We start from the raw sequence: 16,044 nt of genomic DNA on the forward strand, positions 1-16,044 counted from the left end.
CTACTTTCTGTACTGACCCCAAGGTAAGCTGACTCAGGCACCCAAGAAAACAATGCAAATAACAGATGCTAAAATGAGAACAACGATACAAGTGAAATGCAAACAAAATCTTCTCTAAGACTATAAAGAACAAAGATATCAATGGAAGATACTGATTTACCCATTTAATAGGTTTCCAACACCCAAACCAAATAAAACACAACCACACCAAATCTAAATTACAACACTTTATTGCAGCATCGGCAAAGGTCAGATTTCTGAAGCTGGTGAAGATCGGGCAGCATTTCCTTGTGAAATGTTACAACTTTACAGTTTTGTTTCTTATTTAATTCTACATGCAGAAACTAAAACATGGTAAAAGAAAAAATGCAAAACAGCTAGAAAAAAAGATGTAATCAAGTTGTAGCTTACAGATGTGCTTGCTCTCCAGCTAAATTCACTATGCCTACTGCAAAGCAAACGAAAGATAAATATCCTAATAGATTAACAGATTGGCCAGAAACAGACTAAGAACTCTCATTTCTATGTAGTGGGGGAAAAACAGAACAAAAACAAAAGCAAAATAAAAGCTCTACTGTTTCCATACTTTGTTTAGAGACAGAGGCTGTAAACCCATGAAGGTCAACAAAATCTCCGGATCCCCTTCTCACTGTCCTTCGTCCATCTTCTGTGGTGTCTGCCTGGCACGCTGTTTGTTTTCAATGATAATTACAATGGGCTCCACTATCCCTGTTCTGAGGCTGGTGTCAGACCCCCCTAAGCCATCTGCGTTCATGCTGTGTGTACTAATCATCTTCACATTTTCCCTTTACCCTAATAGGCAATGTTGTATTACTGACTCTGGTGGATAAAACTGATTTTTCTCCCCCATCCCTTGTTCCTCATGAAAGAGATTCCTAAACAAAAGCCTTCCTGGTGGATTATCTGGTACCTGGATATCTTTCATCATTTTGCTGTCCTGCATGTAAGTTTTCACTAGAAGATTTTACTGCTTGCTCTATACTTTTCTACTGTAGTTCTGGAGCCCCCAAATGTATCTTCTTTCAACATGGGATGTTCAATTCAGAGACACTGAAACTCAAATCAAGTTTAAACTCAAGTTCATTTCCCCCATACCATTACCATTACAACCGTCTCTTCTCCGGCTCAGTCATCTCACTGACGCTCTTCCCGGTGTAACTGCTCAGAAGTCAAGTCAACCACCTCATTTCTTGACTGCCATTCTCAAGAGAAGATGAACCCTCACGTGATTTCCATTACAAAAGGCCTTTTCCGCCTTGTCTGGAAGCGTCGGCTTGTTCCGGTGTTGGCAGAGGCTGCTGTTTCTGCCTCATGGCCCCAGCCTGTCCCAGGTTTAGATTCGCAACTCTCTAGACCGACATGCTGAGATGTGTCCACTGCTCTCATTCAATTGCTGGAGGACTCCACTATCCACAACATCAGATACAGGACCTAATGAAATGACACGTGCTGCTGGATCAACGTCTCCTAGAGGCACAAACAGGGCAATGTTAAAGAACCAGGACTGAGGATGCCCCTCCAGCAAGAAAATGCCCCCTGAGCACCACCAGCCACTGTTCACTGACTGCAGAGAAGTCAGTGCTTTTTAAAGAGAGTACAGAATCCTACTGAAGAAACAAGAAGGGGCAGAGGGGCACTAAATAGGGCAACTCTGACGGTGATGACGAGGGTGGGCCCATCAGCTTTCCTGTAACTACTTTCTAAGATGCTGAAAACTCATGGTTCGTGTCAGCTGAACTGCGTAACCCCCAAATTTATGTGCTGAAGTCTAACCTCTGAACCTCAGAATGCAACCTTATTTGGAGAAAGGGTCACTGGAGATGTAATTAGTTAAGAGAAGGCCAGAGTGGAATCAGATGAGCCCCTAATCCAGTATGACTGTGTTCTCACAGTAGGAGGACATCTGGACAGACACACACCTGAGGAGAGCCCCACGTGAAGAGGAAGGCAGGGATCAGAAGGTGCTGTGGAAGCCAGGAGTGCCAGGGGCTGCTGGCAAACCACCAGGAGGCAGTAGGGAGCTGGGAGCAGACTGTCCTTCTCAGCCCTCAGAAAGAACCAACCCTGCCTTGACTTTGGATTCTGGCCTCCAGAGTGTGAGACGGGAGTTCTGTTGTGTGAATCACACTGTGTACAATGCTGTCTTTTGGCAGCTCTAGCAAATTAACACAGGTTGCCTACACAAGGCCAGCTGCATTAGCAAGAAACTTCCAGAGACTAAAATGCAAATATGGAAAAGTCTATCTTCAGTTGGATACATCTGCAATTTGTATAGAACTGAACAGAAAGGGAAAAGGTCAGTAACACGAGTATTCCCTGAGAGAAAGAAACAGTCTCTCTTGATGTCAAGACAAAGCAATGGTCTAAAACAGACTATCTTAGACAAATGCAGTGAATAAAGGAAACGTGTTCACAGTCTTTGGTAAGTGAGACACATTTGCCATATAAGCTCTCACTACTCTGAGAGTGGTCCACACTCCAGCAACTTTGACATCACCTGACAGCTTGTTAGAAACTAATGAGAACCAGCAGTTTAATGAGTCAAGATGGTTAAAATGTGTATTTTGAAGTTTGAGGAGCAACAGTATAATCCACATGAATTTATAGAGTGTAAACTGTATTAGTACTGACATTTGCCAAAGATGCTATTGTTGTTCAGTTGCTCAGTCATGTCCAACTCTCTGTAACCCCATAGACTGCAGCACGCCAGGCTTCAGGGATGCCATCCAACCATTTTATCTTCTGGTGCCCCCTTTTCCTCCTGCCCTCAATCTTTCCCATGATGTTGAGTTTCACAGTTTTTTCAACGCTAGCAGAGTGGAAAGCAACCCTGTCCTGCCTTACAAAACACCTGGGTAACTGTATTACTTAAGAGTGCTACTGCCATTTTAATTCATTATAAGCAAAACGCTTCTACTTTGTTAGGACATAAATACCCAGGGAGAAGGGCTGAAATTTTAACTTACAGCTCTATTTCAATCCTGATTAGAAAATATAAAAATCATTACAATTAATGTCTGAGAGCCTTATCAAAATCTAGAGATAAGAAAAACTTAAAACCGCTTTAATAACCAGGTTTCTAGTAAATTTCCCTTCATCTGCCATATAATTCAAACAATATTAATAACTTTTAAAAGAGTACTAGCCAAGTTAGGAGTCAACTGAAAACAGTTCTTCAGACCTCACAGAATTTCTTCTGCCTTCTCTTATAGGAATTCAGCACCCAGAGAGCCGAGGACCATGGCTCTAGATAAACAGCTTCCCAATGAATCTTGCCCAGGGTTAAAAACAGAAGAAAATAAAGAGGAGCCAAACCACCAAAAGACACCACCCCATCAGCTAATGTTCTTCCACATGACTACACTTCTTCACTTAAATTTAAGTTTAAAAAACAGCAAAAAACACATGGTACTTGAAAGGCTCAGAAACTCACTTTTACACATTTGTGTGTTCCTCCCCAATATTCATCCATACCTTCATTTTGAGAGCTCTGGCTTTAAAAATACCACAAAACCATGAGACCTTACAGAGGGTCATTTTAAAGAGCACTCTACAAGTTAGGATTTTATTTTCCAAATCAGTATTTTAGGCAGAGATTTAAAATAGGTAAAGGAAGTAGCTCAAGAACTGGAGTCTCACAAAATCAGGAAAACAAAAAGGAATGAGAGTGCTGGGAAGCGTAACATAGGAAGAAAGTTTATTAAATGATTAAACACAGATTTTTTTTTTTTTTTAAGTTTCTCTGTCCATTCAACAAACATTTACTGGGGATCTACTACATGCTAGGCACCAAAAGCCGTGGAGGAGACAAAACGGAAAGCAAGACAGGGCTTCCTGGGTCCTCAATTTTCTGGGGGATGGAGACAGGCTGGCAGGTGATGAAGCAGTGTAAGGTTTGGGGAAGCATCGTGACTCAGGGCACCAAGGTGAGACTCCTGAGTATCACGGTGAGACCAGACGGGAGGAGCAAGAGTAATCCAGAGGAAGGGCCCGAGAGAGCTCCAAACAGAGAGAGGCAAAAGACAGCGTGCTAGGAGAACTAAGAGGCCAGCTGGGTGGGGAGGAGGGCAAAGAACAGCAGGAGGGAAAGCCAGTAAATAGAGTGCACCCTATCAGCCAGGGTCATGTGAGGAGCTGGGATTTTATCCCACAAGCCATGAGTAACCCTGAAGGATGTGAGAACTCAGTTTGACAAACCAACTTCCTCAACTGAAATTTGATTAGAGTTGTCTGAGCATATGTGAAGTGACAGTCACTCAGTCATGTCCCACTCCACAACACCATGGACTATTCAGCCCATGGAATTCTCCAGGCCAGAATACTGGAGTAGCCTTTCCCTTCTCCAGGGGATCTTCCCAACCCAGGGACAGAATCCAGGTTTCCCACACTGCAGGCAGATTTTTTAGCAGCTGAGCCACAGGGAAGCCCAAGAATACTGGAGTGGGTAGCCTATCCCTTCTCTAGCGGATCTTCCTGATCCAGGAATCGAACGGGGGTCTCCTGCATTGAAGGTGGATTCTTTACCAACTGAGCTATTAGGGCCTGAGCATACAGTTCAAAGTAAAACGTTATCAGGAACACAAATATTCTGAGTAAAGACATAGGCTGAATATCTGCATTTTCTGCAGTGCTACTACTCCAGGGATGGACCATTTCTGCAACCCCAGAACCCCTCTCCTACACCTGCTCGCCTATTCCCAACAACACGTTGATATTTGAGGGCTCTGACAGCCTCAGTCTAAACACTAATACCCCGAGGCAGACCGGTGGAGAGCAACGAAGCCTATGTCACTTTTGATAATAACCCAAACACAAGAGAAAGAACGAAATTGATGAGGAAGGGTCTTCAGATCAGATCCTGGCAAAACTTTCAACAATTTTGTTCTTTAAAAACAAGATGAGTGAGGTCTTATTAGGGAATATCTTCTATGTGAAATACCTTACAGTTTTAGTTATTTCACATCAGGCAACTCAAGTTTAAGAAGAAGTAGCACGGATACCAGCAGGATATTTTATAATTTAAAAACAAACAAAAAATACCTAAAAACAAACTCAATCTGCATGCTTCAAAGTCTAGCAACAGGTTTTGAGTTTTTATAAACATTATGATTACTTAACACTGGCTTAAGAAATTCTAACAAAAAGCCTGTGACTTCTCTCCAATTAATCGATAACTAGTCCTCTCTATAAATGCAAAAGAGAAAATCTTTAACAATCCAAAAAAGTCACAGAAAATGAAAACCAATACTGGTATGACTAAAATCAAGATTTTATAAAACAAAATAAAGGTAACTATTTTATAAACAGGTTTTTTTCCCCCTCAAATATCTACAACTCAAAGACTTTTCTATTGTGCTAATCCTTGGGCCTTTACCATTAGGTATAATCCAGAACTATCTAACTTCCTCACACAGACACCATGAAAAAGAACTAGCTAAGGCAGAAACAAGTGAGATCGTCATACCTCCCACCAGTCTTAAAGATTAGATCCGCATTAGGCGCTCCCTTTGGGTGTTGGTAACGAGGCCGCCGCTCCCGATTGGTGTTTGCTGGAGCTGGGCGTTGGGCAAGAGATTGCAGCATCTCTGTAGTTAGGAGCAAAACAGAAAAGGCGTTAACACTGGTAAATGTACTTCTCCCAATAAGCAAATAAAGGGAGATCAAATTTATTAGTTGTGTCAGGTAGCTAACTAAAGAAAAATCACCATTATATGGGCTAAAATCATTGAGAAGTACTGGAAGAGCAATCAAGAGAGGAGACATGCTCTTGTGTACCATATAACATCACGCTCCCTTACAGTCAATGGGGCCACAACTGTGTGTCTTGTGAGGCAGTGAAACAGTGTAAGAAGCAGTAGAGTACAATAGCTGGGAGCATGGTGTTCAGAGCTGAACAACATTAGATTGGATCCCAGCTCTGCCACATACTAGCTATGGGGCTTTTGGCTCAGTTTCCCTAAATATAAAGTTTCATTTATCTCATGGAATTATTGTAAGGATTAAAAGCTATGACCCAAGTACATAAGCACCTGGCCATAATAAGCACCTCTACTGAGTGTTAGCTACCATTATTTATTATTAAGAACACTGAGTATTGGCAAGTCCCTGGTGGTCCAGTGGCTAGGACTCCATGCTTCCACTGCAGGGGACATGGGTTCGATACCCAGTCAGGGAACTAAGATCCTGCATGCCTTTAGTCAGGACCAAATAAATAAATACACACATTTATTTTTTTAAAAATTGGCATCAACTGAAAGAGAAGATTCTAAAAGTGGGATTTAAAGATAGAAAACTAAATGTTTATTTACACAACAATCTCTTGCACAAAAAGCAGTTTGTAAGTACAACACTATATAAAAGCCATGTTATGGCTCTGAGGGCCTTTTAAGGTGTCTGGACTCCGTATGTAAAGTTTAGCTAATCCAAGTGTGCTGAGTATGTCTGCATTAAAACTGGAATCCTAACTTGATGATCTCAAATCTGGGAGGAAGAGGGTCCTCAAGACCAGGATTCCCAAACATTCAAGAGAGGATATTTGCTGAATAATAATTTGCTCACAGTTGACTGGCAACACAAGGCAATTAAAACTTGGTACTACCTCACCTGCAATCCAGCTCTTACAGTACAGAATCTAACTGAATTATAAGGGAAGCAAAGTATGATAAAAATTACATTAGTGTTATTTTATAAATAAGTGAAAGAAAAATAAAGACAGAAAGGAATACAAAAAACAATCAAATTCTCAGGCTAAATATAAACAAACATGACATGAAAAGGAGAATAATAGCTTTGACATTCTATATTTTAAAAATCCAAAAGGCATCACAATTTTCCACTTCTGTCCTGGAAATGATTTGATACCTTGATAATCTTCTTGTTCTTGCCGTTCATTGATATCTAGTGTGAGCTTTTTCATTCTCATCCTCTCTTCTTGTTCTGCTTGTTGCTGGTTCCAATGATTTGCAGCAAGTTGGGAAGACATGGGTACATTAAGGATCTTAAACTGAGAAAAAAAAGTAAAGAAACCACAAATGGCTTCAGAAAATCAAGAAACAAAGATTTCAAATAAATCAGTGCATGCATTCGTTCTCAGTCACTCCCAACTTGGACCCCTTGGACTGCAGCCTGCCAGACTCCTCTGTCCATGGGATTTCCCAGGCAAGAATACTACAGTGGGTTGTCATTTCCTACTCCAGGGGATCTTTCCCAACACAGGGACTGAACCCAAGTCTCTTACGTCTTCTGCACAGGCAGGCAGATTCTTTACCACTGAGCCACCTGGGAAACCCAAATAAATAAGTAGAACTAAATGAGGTTAGAAAATTAATTTTTCCTTTCCTAGTAAGTCAATAAAGACAATATCATCTCAAAACATAAACAGACAATAGTGTTACTCTACTTAAGAGAGAAACCCATGAGGGTTGGATAAGAAGTGGAAGGCCATCAGGTTCAACGTCCATGAAAAGCAGACACTCCTCTTTTCCGCATGCTGTCCGGAAGCAACACATCTAAGCAACAGGGGATCACTGTCCACTGTGCAGACCCTTGTTACACATCGTTAACTGTCAGAAAGGGTTTTATACAGCAAGCTGTAATCTGCACCCTTTTCATTTCTACCCCCTGGAATTAATTCTTCCCTCTTGACTATACAGAACAAATCTAGTCCACCTTTACGATTACCAAGTCTTCATATTCTAAAGATAGCTGTGATGCTGGAAAAGAGAAAGAGTTTAGCAACTGAACAATTAGTTATGGGGGAATAATTCTTATCTGTGGAATGTTTTGTTTTTAGCAGGATGTTCCTGGTTCAGGATTGTTAACAACTATTAAACCAAAATAAATATCTTTAGCATTTGTTTGAAACAAAAATTCTTTAAAACACTACATAATGGCTCTATTACATTAAAACTTTTACTTTAATAAGACATTTTCTTTCAATTCATTATTCTAATTCATAGACATTTGAATCTAGAAAGAAATTATCAACAGTATTTTCCTTTCTTTTCAACTACTTACTTCACTGGTACAAATTTTTCTTTTCCTACTGACTACAGAAGAAAGTTATTTCTGGGCACAAATTTGGTCCACAAAGAGATCTTTCACTTAAGAACTAAAGATTCCTATAAGGCTACGCATTTCACATTTCTAGAAAAACCGTTGCACCAGAAGAACCAACACCCAAAAGTCAAATAAAGAAATAAAAATCAGAACAAAATATACTTTCTTCTTCAAACCACAAAATAACAGTGATGTTTCTTCAAATAATGTTCCTAAAGTTGAACATATTCCAAAATTCCAAATAATGTTTATGAGTTGAAACTTAACTTAATAACCAAGTACTCTGAGCTCTCATTTCATGTTTGCTAACATTTTAAAAATAAAGTTCAATAAAAATGTTTCCTTAAACAAAATTTCACTTTTAAGAAAGAGTTCACTCCTCATTCTGAAGTTACATGGGTTACACAGTATATAATCTATCTACTTTGAACCAAAAATATTTCTGTTAAAATACAGACACAGTCTTTAGAATTCAGGACTACTGAAATGAATTTACTTTTCAAAGCTCAAAAGTTTCTGAAGGTAGGTTTTAATTTTATGCCTACACATTCTGAAAAGATCACAAGGGTGTGCAAACTGACACAGGTATCGTGAAGTTTTCATATGTGCCTCAGAAAACAGAGGGATGAATGAAGAAAATTGATTATTTATTGCTGTATAAGTTGATCGTCCCCCTTCATGGATCACTGCCTTGTTGTGGTGAAGGGGCTTGCATAACTCAATAAAGCTATGAGCCATGCCATGCAGGGCCACCCAAGATGGACGGGTCATAGCAGAGAGTTCTGACAAAACGTGATCCACTGGAGGAGGGATTGACAAACCTGATTATACCACCTGGGTATACCTAGCTATACCCAGATTATACCTGATTATAGCACCTGAGTACACCTGCCGTGAGAACCTCATGAACTGTATAAAAGGACAAAAAGATATGACACAAAAAGATAAGTCCCCCAGGTCTGAAGGTGTCCAATATGCTACTGGGGAAGAGCAGAGGAAAATTACCAATAGCCCCAGAATGAATGAAGCAGCTGGGCCAAAGCAGATACTATACTCAGTTGTGGATGTGTCTGGTGATGCTGCAAAGAACAGTATTGTATAGGAACCTGGAATGTTAGGTCCATGAATCAAGGAAAACTGGATGTGGTCAAGGAGATGGTAAGAATAAACATACACATCCTAGGAATCAGTGAACTAAAATGGATGAGAATGGACTAATTTAATTCAGATGACCATTGTATCTACTACTGTGGGCAAGAATCCCATAGAAAAAACGGAGTAGCCCTCGTAATCAACAAGAGTCCGAAATACAGTACTTGGGTGCAACCTCAAAATGACAATAACCTTGGTTCATTTCCAAGGCAAGCCATTCAACATCACAGTAATCCAAGTCTATGCCCCTACCACCGATGCTGAAGCTGAAGTTGATCAGTTCTATGAAGATCTAGAAGACCACCTAGAACTAACACCTAAAAAAGGTGTTCTATTCATCACTGGGGATTGGAATGCAAAAGTAGGAAGTCAAGACATACTTGGAGTAATGGGCAATTCTGGGCCTTGGAGAACAAAACGAAGCAAGGCAAAGCTTAACTAAATTCTGCCAAGAGAATGCACTAGTCACAGCAAATACCCTTTTTCAACAACACAAGAGACGACTTTACACATGGACATCTCCAAATGGTCAATAGCAAAATCAAATTGATTACTTCTTTGCAGCTGAAGATGGAGAAACTGTATACAATCAGCAATAACAAGACCTGGAGCTGAGTTTGGCCCAGATCATCAGCTTCTCAGAGCAAAACTCAGGCTTAAACTAAAGAAAACTGGGAAAAACAATAGGCCAGCCAAGTATAACTTAAGTCAAATCCTGTATGAATTCATAGTAGAGATAATGAATAGATTCAAGGGCCTAGATCTAGTTAACAGTGTGCCTGAAGAACTATGGACAGAGGTTGTAATACTGTACAGGAGGTGGAGAACAAAACCACCCCAAACAAAAAGAAAAGCAAGAAGGCAAAGTGGTTATCTGAAGAGGTTTTACAAATAGCGGAAAAACAAAGAAAAGAAAAGCAAGAGAGAGAGGGAAAGGTGTATATGAGTTCCAAAAGTGCTTGCTTCGGCAGCACATATACTAAAATTGGAACAATACAGAGAAGATTAGCATGGCCCCTGCGCAAGGATGACACACAAATTCGTGAAGCGTTCCATATTTAAAAAAAAAAAAGAGTTCCAAAAAATAGCTAGAAGAGATAAGAAGGCCTTCTTCAATGAACAATGTGTAATAACAGAAGAATACAACCAAAGGGGAAAGATGTAGATATCTCTTCAGAAAAACTGGAAATATCAAGGGAGCATTCTGCCCAAAGATGGGCACAACAAAGGATAAAAACGGTACAGACCTAGTAGACGCTGAAGAGATCAAGAAGAGATGGAAACAAACATGGAAGAGCTGTATAAAAAAGATCTTAATGAACTAACAATATTACTATGATGTTGTGGTTAGTCACCCAGAGCCAGACATTCTGGAGTGGAAAGTCAAGTGGGCCTTAAGAAGCACTACTGTTAATAAAAACAGTGGAGGCAATGAAATTCTAGCAGAACTATTTAAATCTCTAAAAGATGATGCCATCAAGGTTTTACATTCATTACGTCAGCAAATCTGGAAGACCCAGCAGTGGCCACAGGACTGGAAAAGATTAACCCTGATCCCAATCCCCAAGAAGGGTGGTACCAAACAACGTGCTGACCATCAGACAACTGCACTCATCTCCCATGCTAGTGAGCTTATGCTTAAAATCTTACATGCGAGGCTTCAGGATTAGGCAAATGAAGAGCTTCCAGATGTCCAAGCTGGGGTTAGACAAGGATGAGGAATAAGAGATCAAATCTCCAATATTTGCTGGATTATATAGAGAAAGCAAGGGAATTTCAGAAAAACATCTGTTTCATCGACAACGCTAAAGTCTTTGACTGTGTGGATTATGACAAACTGTGGAAAGCTCTTAGATGGGAATACCAGACCATTTTACCTGTCTCTTGAGAAACCTGCATGTGGTTAAGAAGCAACAGCGAGAACCCTGTATGGAACAACTGATCCATACAAGATCGAGAAAGGAGTACGACAGGGCTGTCTGCTGTCACCCTGTTTGTTTAACCAAACACTGAGCACATCATGAGATATGGTGGACTGGATGAATTACAAGCTGGAATTAAGATAGGCAGGAGAAACATCAACAACCTCAGATATGTGGATGATACCATTCTAATGGAAGAAAGTGAAGAGGAACTAAAGAGCCTCTTGATGACAGTGGAAGAGCCAGCTTAAGAGTAAACATTAAACTAAGATCATGGCATCTGGCCCCATTACCGCATGGCAATCAGAAGGGGAAAAGGTGGAAGTAGTGACAGATTTCCTTTTCTTGGTCTCCAAAATCACTGCGGACAGTGACTGCAGCCATGAAATGAGAAGACAACTGCTTCTCGGCAGGAAAACCATGACAAACCTAGACAGTGTGTTGAAAAGCACAGCTCCTGAACTTTCTTTGCTACATTGACACATTTACTGAGCCTTGATTTTTCTTATTTAAAAGGAGCTTTAGGAATATCTTTCTGTGAAGATCAACTTGTTGTTGTTGAGTCACCCAGTCATGTCCGACTCTTTGTGACCACATGGACTGCAGCACACCAGGCCTCCATGTCCCTCACCATCTCCTGGAGTTTGCCCAAGTTCATATTCATTACATTGGTGATGGCATCCAGCTACCTCATTGTCTCAGTGGTCACGTATGGTTGAGGCAGCTGGACTATGAAGAAGGCAGAAAGCCAAAGAATTGATACCTTCAAACTGTGGTGCTGGAGAAGCCTCCTGAAAGTCCCTTGAACAGCAGATCAAATCAGTCAATCTTATGGGAGATCAACCCTGAATATTCACTGGAAGGACTGATACTGAAGCTGAAGCGCCAGTACTTTGGTCATCTGATGTGAACAGACGACTCATTGGAAAAGTCCCTAATGCTGGGAAAGATGGAGAGCAGAAGAGGGCATCAGAGGATGAGACAGCTGGATGCCATCACCGAAAGTTCAGGAGCTGTACAGGAACGGGAACCAATTCTCATGTGATAGTTCAGCCTATGGAAATGGAAGTTGCCATGTACTGCCCTTGACAATTATTATTAAAAAAAAACAACAACAAAAAAACAGGAAAAGTCTACTCAGAGAACTAAGTTATCCCTAAAAAGAAAAGCAGAAACTCTAGGCTTCGAGAATCCTGCTAGCCATGGTGAACCAGCAGTTCCAAGTGCTAAAAAGAGTACTTTTACAAAGACTCCAGCACCAAGTCTAGGGTCTCGATCAAAAACAAACCCTTATTTTTCTAGGGACTGGGTGGAGGATGAGGGAGAGGGGAAATATCAGGGCTCAACTCTGGCATCAAGGTGAGAAAGTGGGGAGCTTTCATAAAACCTTGGTAACCCTAAAGTCTAGGATGAAGGAAAGTCCTGTTGCCTGGAAAGGAATTATGAAGAATATCTGACAAAGATCCAGCAGTGCTCAGAAGCGAAGTCAAGTTTAATGTGAGTCACGATGGAAAGCCTGTTCCCAGCCCTCCATTCTGTGATCCTAACTGGTACTCAGCTTTCACATCTCAAGACTTATTTACACTACAGCAAAATGATGGTATGCTCTACAACTTTGATCTTTTGAGTAACAAGAAATTACCTGACAAAGCAGAGGTAAACGATGAAGGTAGGCACCATCTCCTTGAGCCTCTTCTGGAAGGGAAGGAACAGAATGTCCCTCCCCTCACAGAGGATATTCCGGGCCTTCCTTGATCACCCTCTACAACAGCAGTCTCCCTCTGATCACCTCCTCCCCACCTCAGTTTCCTATCCTCTTAACTTGCTTTATCTTCCAACAGAGCACTGTCCTTAACCTGACATTATTTCTTGTCTGCCTCTCAATACTAGAATGAAAGCTCCGAAGAGAGGAGTGACTTATTACTGCTGTATTTCTGCACGTGGAACAGTGCCTGGTACGTAACAAGTCAACAACAAGTAGCTGTTAAATGACAATTTAAATGAACGTGGGAACCAGGTATCAGACTGGTCTGACAAGCTGTTCTAGCCGCCATATTTCATAGATGCTTCTGTTAATTATAAGATGCACCATTATTTTACATACCACTAAAACAGAAAAAAATGCTGTCAATTATCCTAAGATTCCATCAACTCTAAGAGGCAGCTTAAACTCAGAAATAATAAAGTATGAATTTTTTTTTTAACAGGACTGGTAATAAATGATGTATCTTCGAGTTAGATCTGGGAGCCAGGCCATTTCCTTCAGAGCACTTTCCACAATCAGCAAATATTATGCTTGTCTCTCTCCCTCAGCTGGTGTGTGCTCACATGGTCAGGGGCTACATCCTGTTCATCACTGTAGCCGCACACTTGGGCTGGTATTTGGCAGAGCAGACAAATAATATTTGAGGACTGAATGTATGAATCAAAGTGACAGCTTAGCAGACAGGGAAATGATTGTGAGGGCCATCTGTGAGATAAGGGAAAGAAAGAGGAGGTGGTTTAAGGAGAATGGAGGAGAAGGATCAGGGGTCCGAAAACAATGGTTTTTTTATTCCAAAAGCAATTTGGCAAGTAAGCATTTTTTTCAAGATTATCTGCCATCACCCTCCTTTCCTTTTTCACTGTGAGCTTACTGATGAAACCTTCCTACTCAAAGTCAGTATGCGTATCTTCTAACAAATGCATATGACTTAAATTTTAAATGTTCTTTCCATTAAAAAACACCCATCTACTTGATGGAAGTTACATGTGTCTTCTGTGCACATAACAGATAAAATTATTTCTACCACTGAATACCAGTCTTTTCCCCCTGTAAGCAAGAACCCATAAAACAAAGTTACCACTTACACTTGGTAACTACCAACAAACTGGGAATACACTGCGGACAGATTCTCACCTGTTGCTTATTGCCTTTTCTGGTTAACATGACAAACGGCATTGTGTCTGCAGACTCTGTCTCTCCCTCCCCACCACCAAGTGGGGGTCCTTTCCTTAGCTGGCTTTTGAGGTGCAAGGGAATGGCAACATCAAGCTGGTGCACTTTAACAGATTCGCCACTTCGTTGCTTAAAGACAGAAATGAAAAAAATGTAAATAGCTCAATAAATTGTTTGTAATTCCTTCAGTGCTACATTTCTTAGAATAATCATTAGAGCCAAGTAATCTTTCTGAAACCAGAGTCGCCACCCACCTGCACGCATGCCTTGGAACCACATGATTTGGCTCCTGCTGATGGGTCAGGCCTCTCCCAAACTCACACACACAGTGCTGCAGGTTCTACTGTCCTGTGTGAGTACACTGTGCCCTTTCATTCACCCTCAGGGCACACATCTTCCTTTGTAATTATCATGGGCCACAACTGCCTCCTTACCCATGTGAACCCCTACCTGACCGATGGGTTCATCACTGGGCCCTTTCTCTGGTGCTTCCTGCTGTGAGCACATGCAGTCAGTGCTCAGTATTTAAGGGTGACAACTTGTTAGTATCAATTCTTTTTAATATTTACACTGGATTTAGCAACCAATTATTGAAACAAACCTTCACTGATGGGTGACTTACTACACGTTAAGCCTGGAGATACTAGTATTAAAAAGATAATCTCTGTTCTCAAAGAGCTCATAAGCTTGTTAAGTAAGAGAGAGAAATCAATTACGATTCATCTGAGTTGTGTATAACATGTACAATAGAGTGACTACATGCGACTGGTTGAGAGTGGGTGTGTGCTTTCACAAAAGGCTGAATGAAAACGGGACATTTGAGAACATTAAAGACTTCACAGGCCTTCTTCCAACCAGATGGTAAAAGAGCAGTTTGGGGGATACACTGAGAATTTACACAGGGGAAGAACAGGTGCAAAAGCAAAGATGTGAAACAGCAGGTGCATTTAGGGAACTGCAAATATTCTAAGTCTGAATGAATGGAGCACAAATGAGGAAAAGAGCTGAACATGATATTTCAAAGCTAAGCAAGTAATGCTAATAGGGTATGAAGGTATTAAAACTTCTTTACTGCCATTTAAATACTCTTTTGATATAGGCACCATATTTGCAAGAGATTTGCAAATCAGCAAAACGGTAATAAAGGTGTAAGGTTTTATGGTTTTTGATTTCTCAGCTCCAACTGTTAGAATTTGCTTGAAGTTCTTCCAAGTTCATAAGATTATTTATAAAGACTTTTTAACTTAAAATTTGAAACAATCATGTCAGAGGAACCTTGATATGTAAATTATCTTTCCTGATTATAAAATTAACATATTCTTTTCATAAACTAATACAAAGATATATTATCAAGTGTGTCCATACCAATTCCTACAGCTTATACCTATAGGAATTATAATTCCTATCTCCCTCTGCCTGACTCTAAGACGCAACAACCATTAACAATGGGTCCTGTCCTTCCAGATTTTTTCTTGCATATATACATATATGAAACATATATAACATGACATATACAATGTAACACATGTAAACAGGAGCAATCATGATGACTATTATTCTATACTAAACTTACATGTTTCTTCTTCTTTTAGATTCTGTATCTTGGGCATCTAGTACAGTGCTAACTATTTTAGGCCCTCTACTGACAGCTTGGACTTTTTTTTTCTATCACAATGTCACACTTTTCATGCACTTGAGAGACTATTAAGGGTACACTTCTAGATCAAATGGCAAGTCATTCTGACAGGTTAACTAAATTTCTCTCTAAAAAAGGCTAGACTCATTTACATCTACCAAGTACAGATGTTTACCCACACTTAACCACAATAGGTACCATCACTTTTAAAATCTTAATATTTGATGACCTGATAAAAAGGCCCTTCATAGTTTCCTTGTCATTTGATTGTCAGTCAGTTTTAGCACTATATTCTAACAACAACAAAATGAGTCATT

The 16,044-nt window shown here is 40.4% G+C and overlaps 1 protein-coding gene and 1 non-coding gene across 4 annotated transcripts in view; one reads left to right on the forward strand and one right to left on the reverse strand.

Annotated features, from left to right (window-relative positions):
* Nucleotides 1-948: 948 nt before the first annotated feature.
* UPF2 (UPF2 regulator of nonsense mediated mRNA decay) overlaps nt 949-16,044 on the reverse strand; it is a 92,121-nt gene continuing 77,025 nt past the window's right edge. For all 3 annotated transcript variants that reach the window (XM_020893135.2, XM_020893120.2, XM_020893130.2), the window contains exons 19-22: nt 14,053-14,220; nt 6,883-7,024; nt 5,486-5,606; nt 949-1,488 (exon numbers count right to left, since the gene is read on the reverse strand). In XM_020893135.2, the coding sequence (XP_020748794.1) occupies nt 1,479-1,488; nt 5,486-5,606; nt 6,883-7,024; nt 14,053-14,220 (441 nt within the window). In that variant the 3' untranslated portion in view covers nt 949-1,478. The remainder of the gene's footprint in view (nt 1,489-5,485; nt 5,607-6,882; nt 7,025-14,052; nt 14,221-16,044) is intronic.
* LOC139036892 (U6 spliceosomal RNA) lies at nt 10,187-10,293 on the forward strand. The gene has a single exon (XR_011489746.1). It is a non-coding gene; the product is annotated as a U6 spliceosomal RNA (small nuclear RNA).

The sequence above is a fragment of the Odocoileus virginianus genome, chromosome 9 (assembly GCF_023699985.2).
Source record: "Odocoileus virginianus isolate 20LAN1187 ecotype Illinois chromosome 9, Ovbor_1.2, whole genome shotgun sequence".
NCBI lineage: Eukaryota > Metazoa > Chordata > Mammalia > Artiodactyla > Cervidae > Odocoileus > Odocoileus virginianus.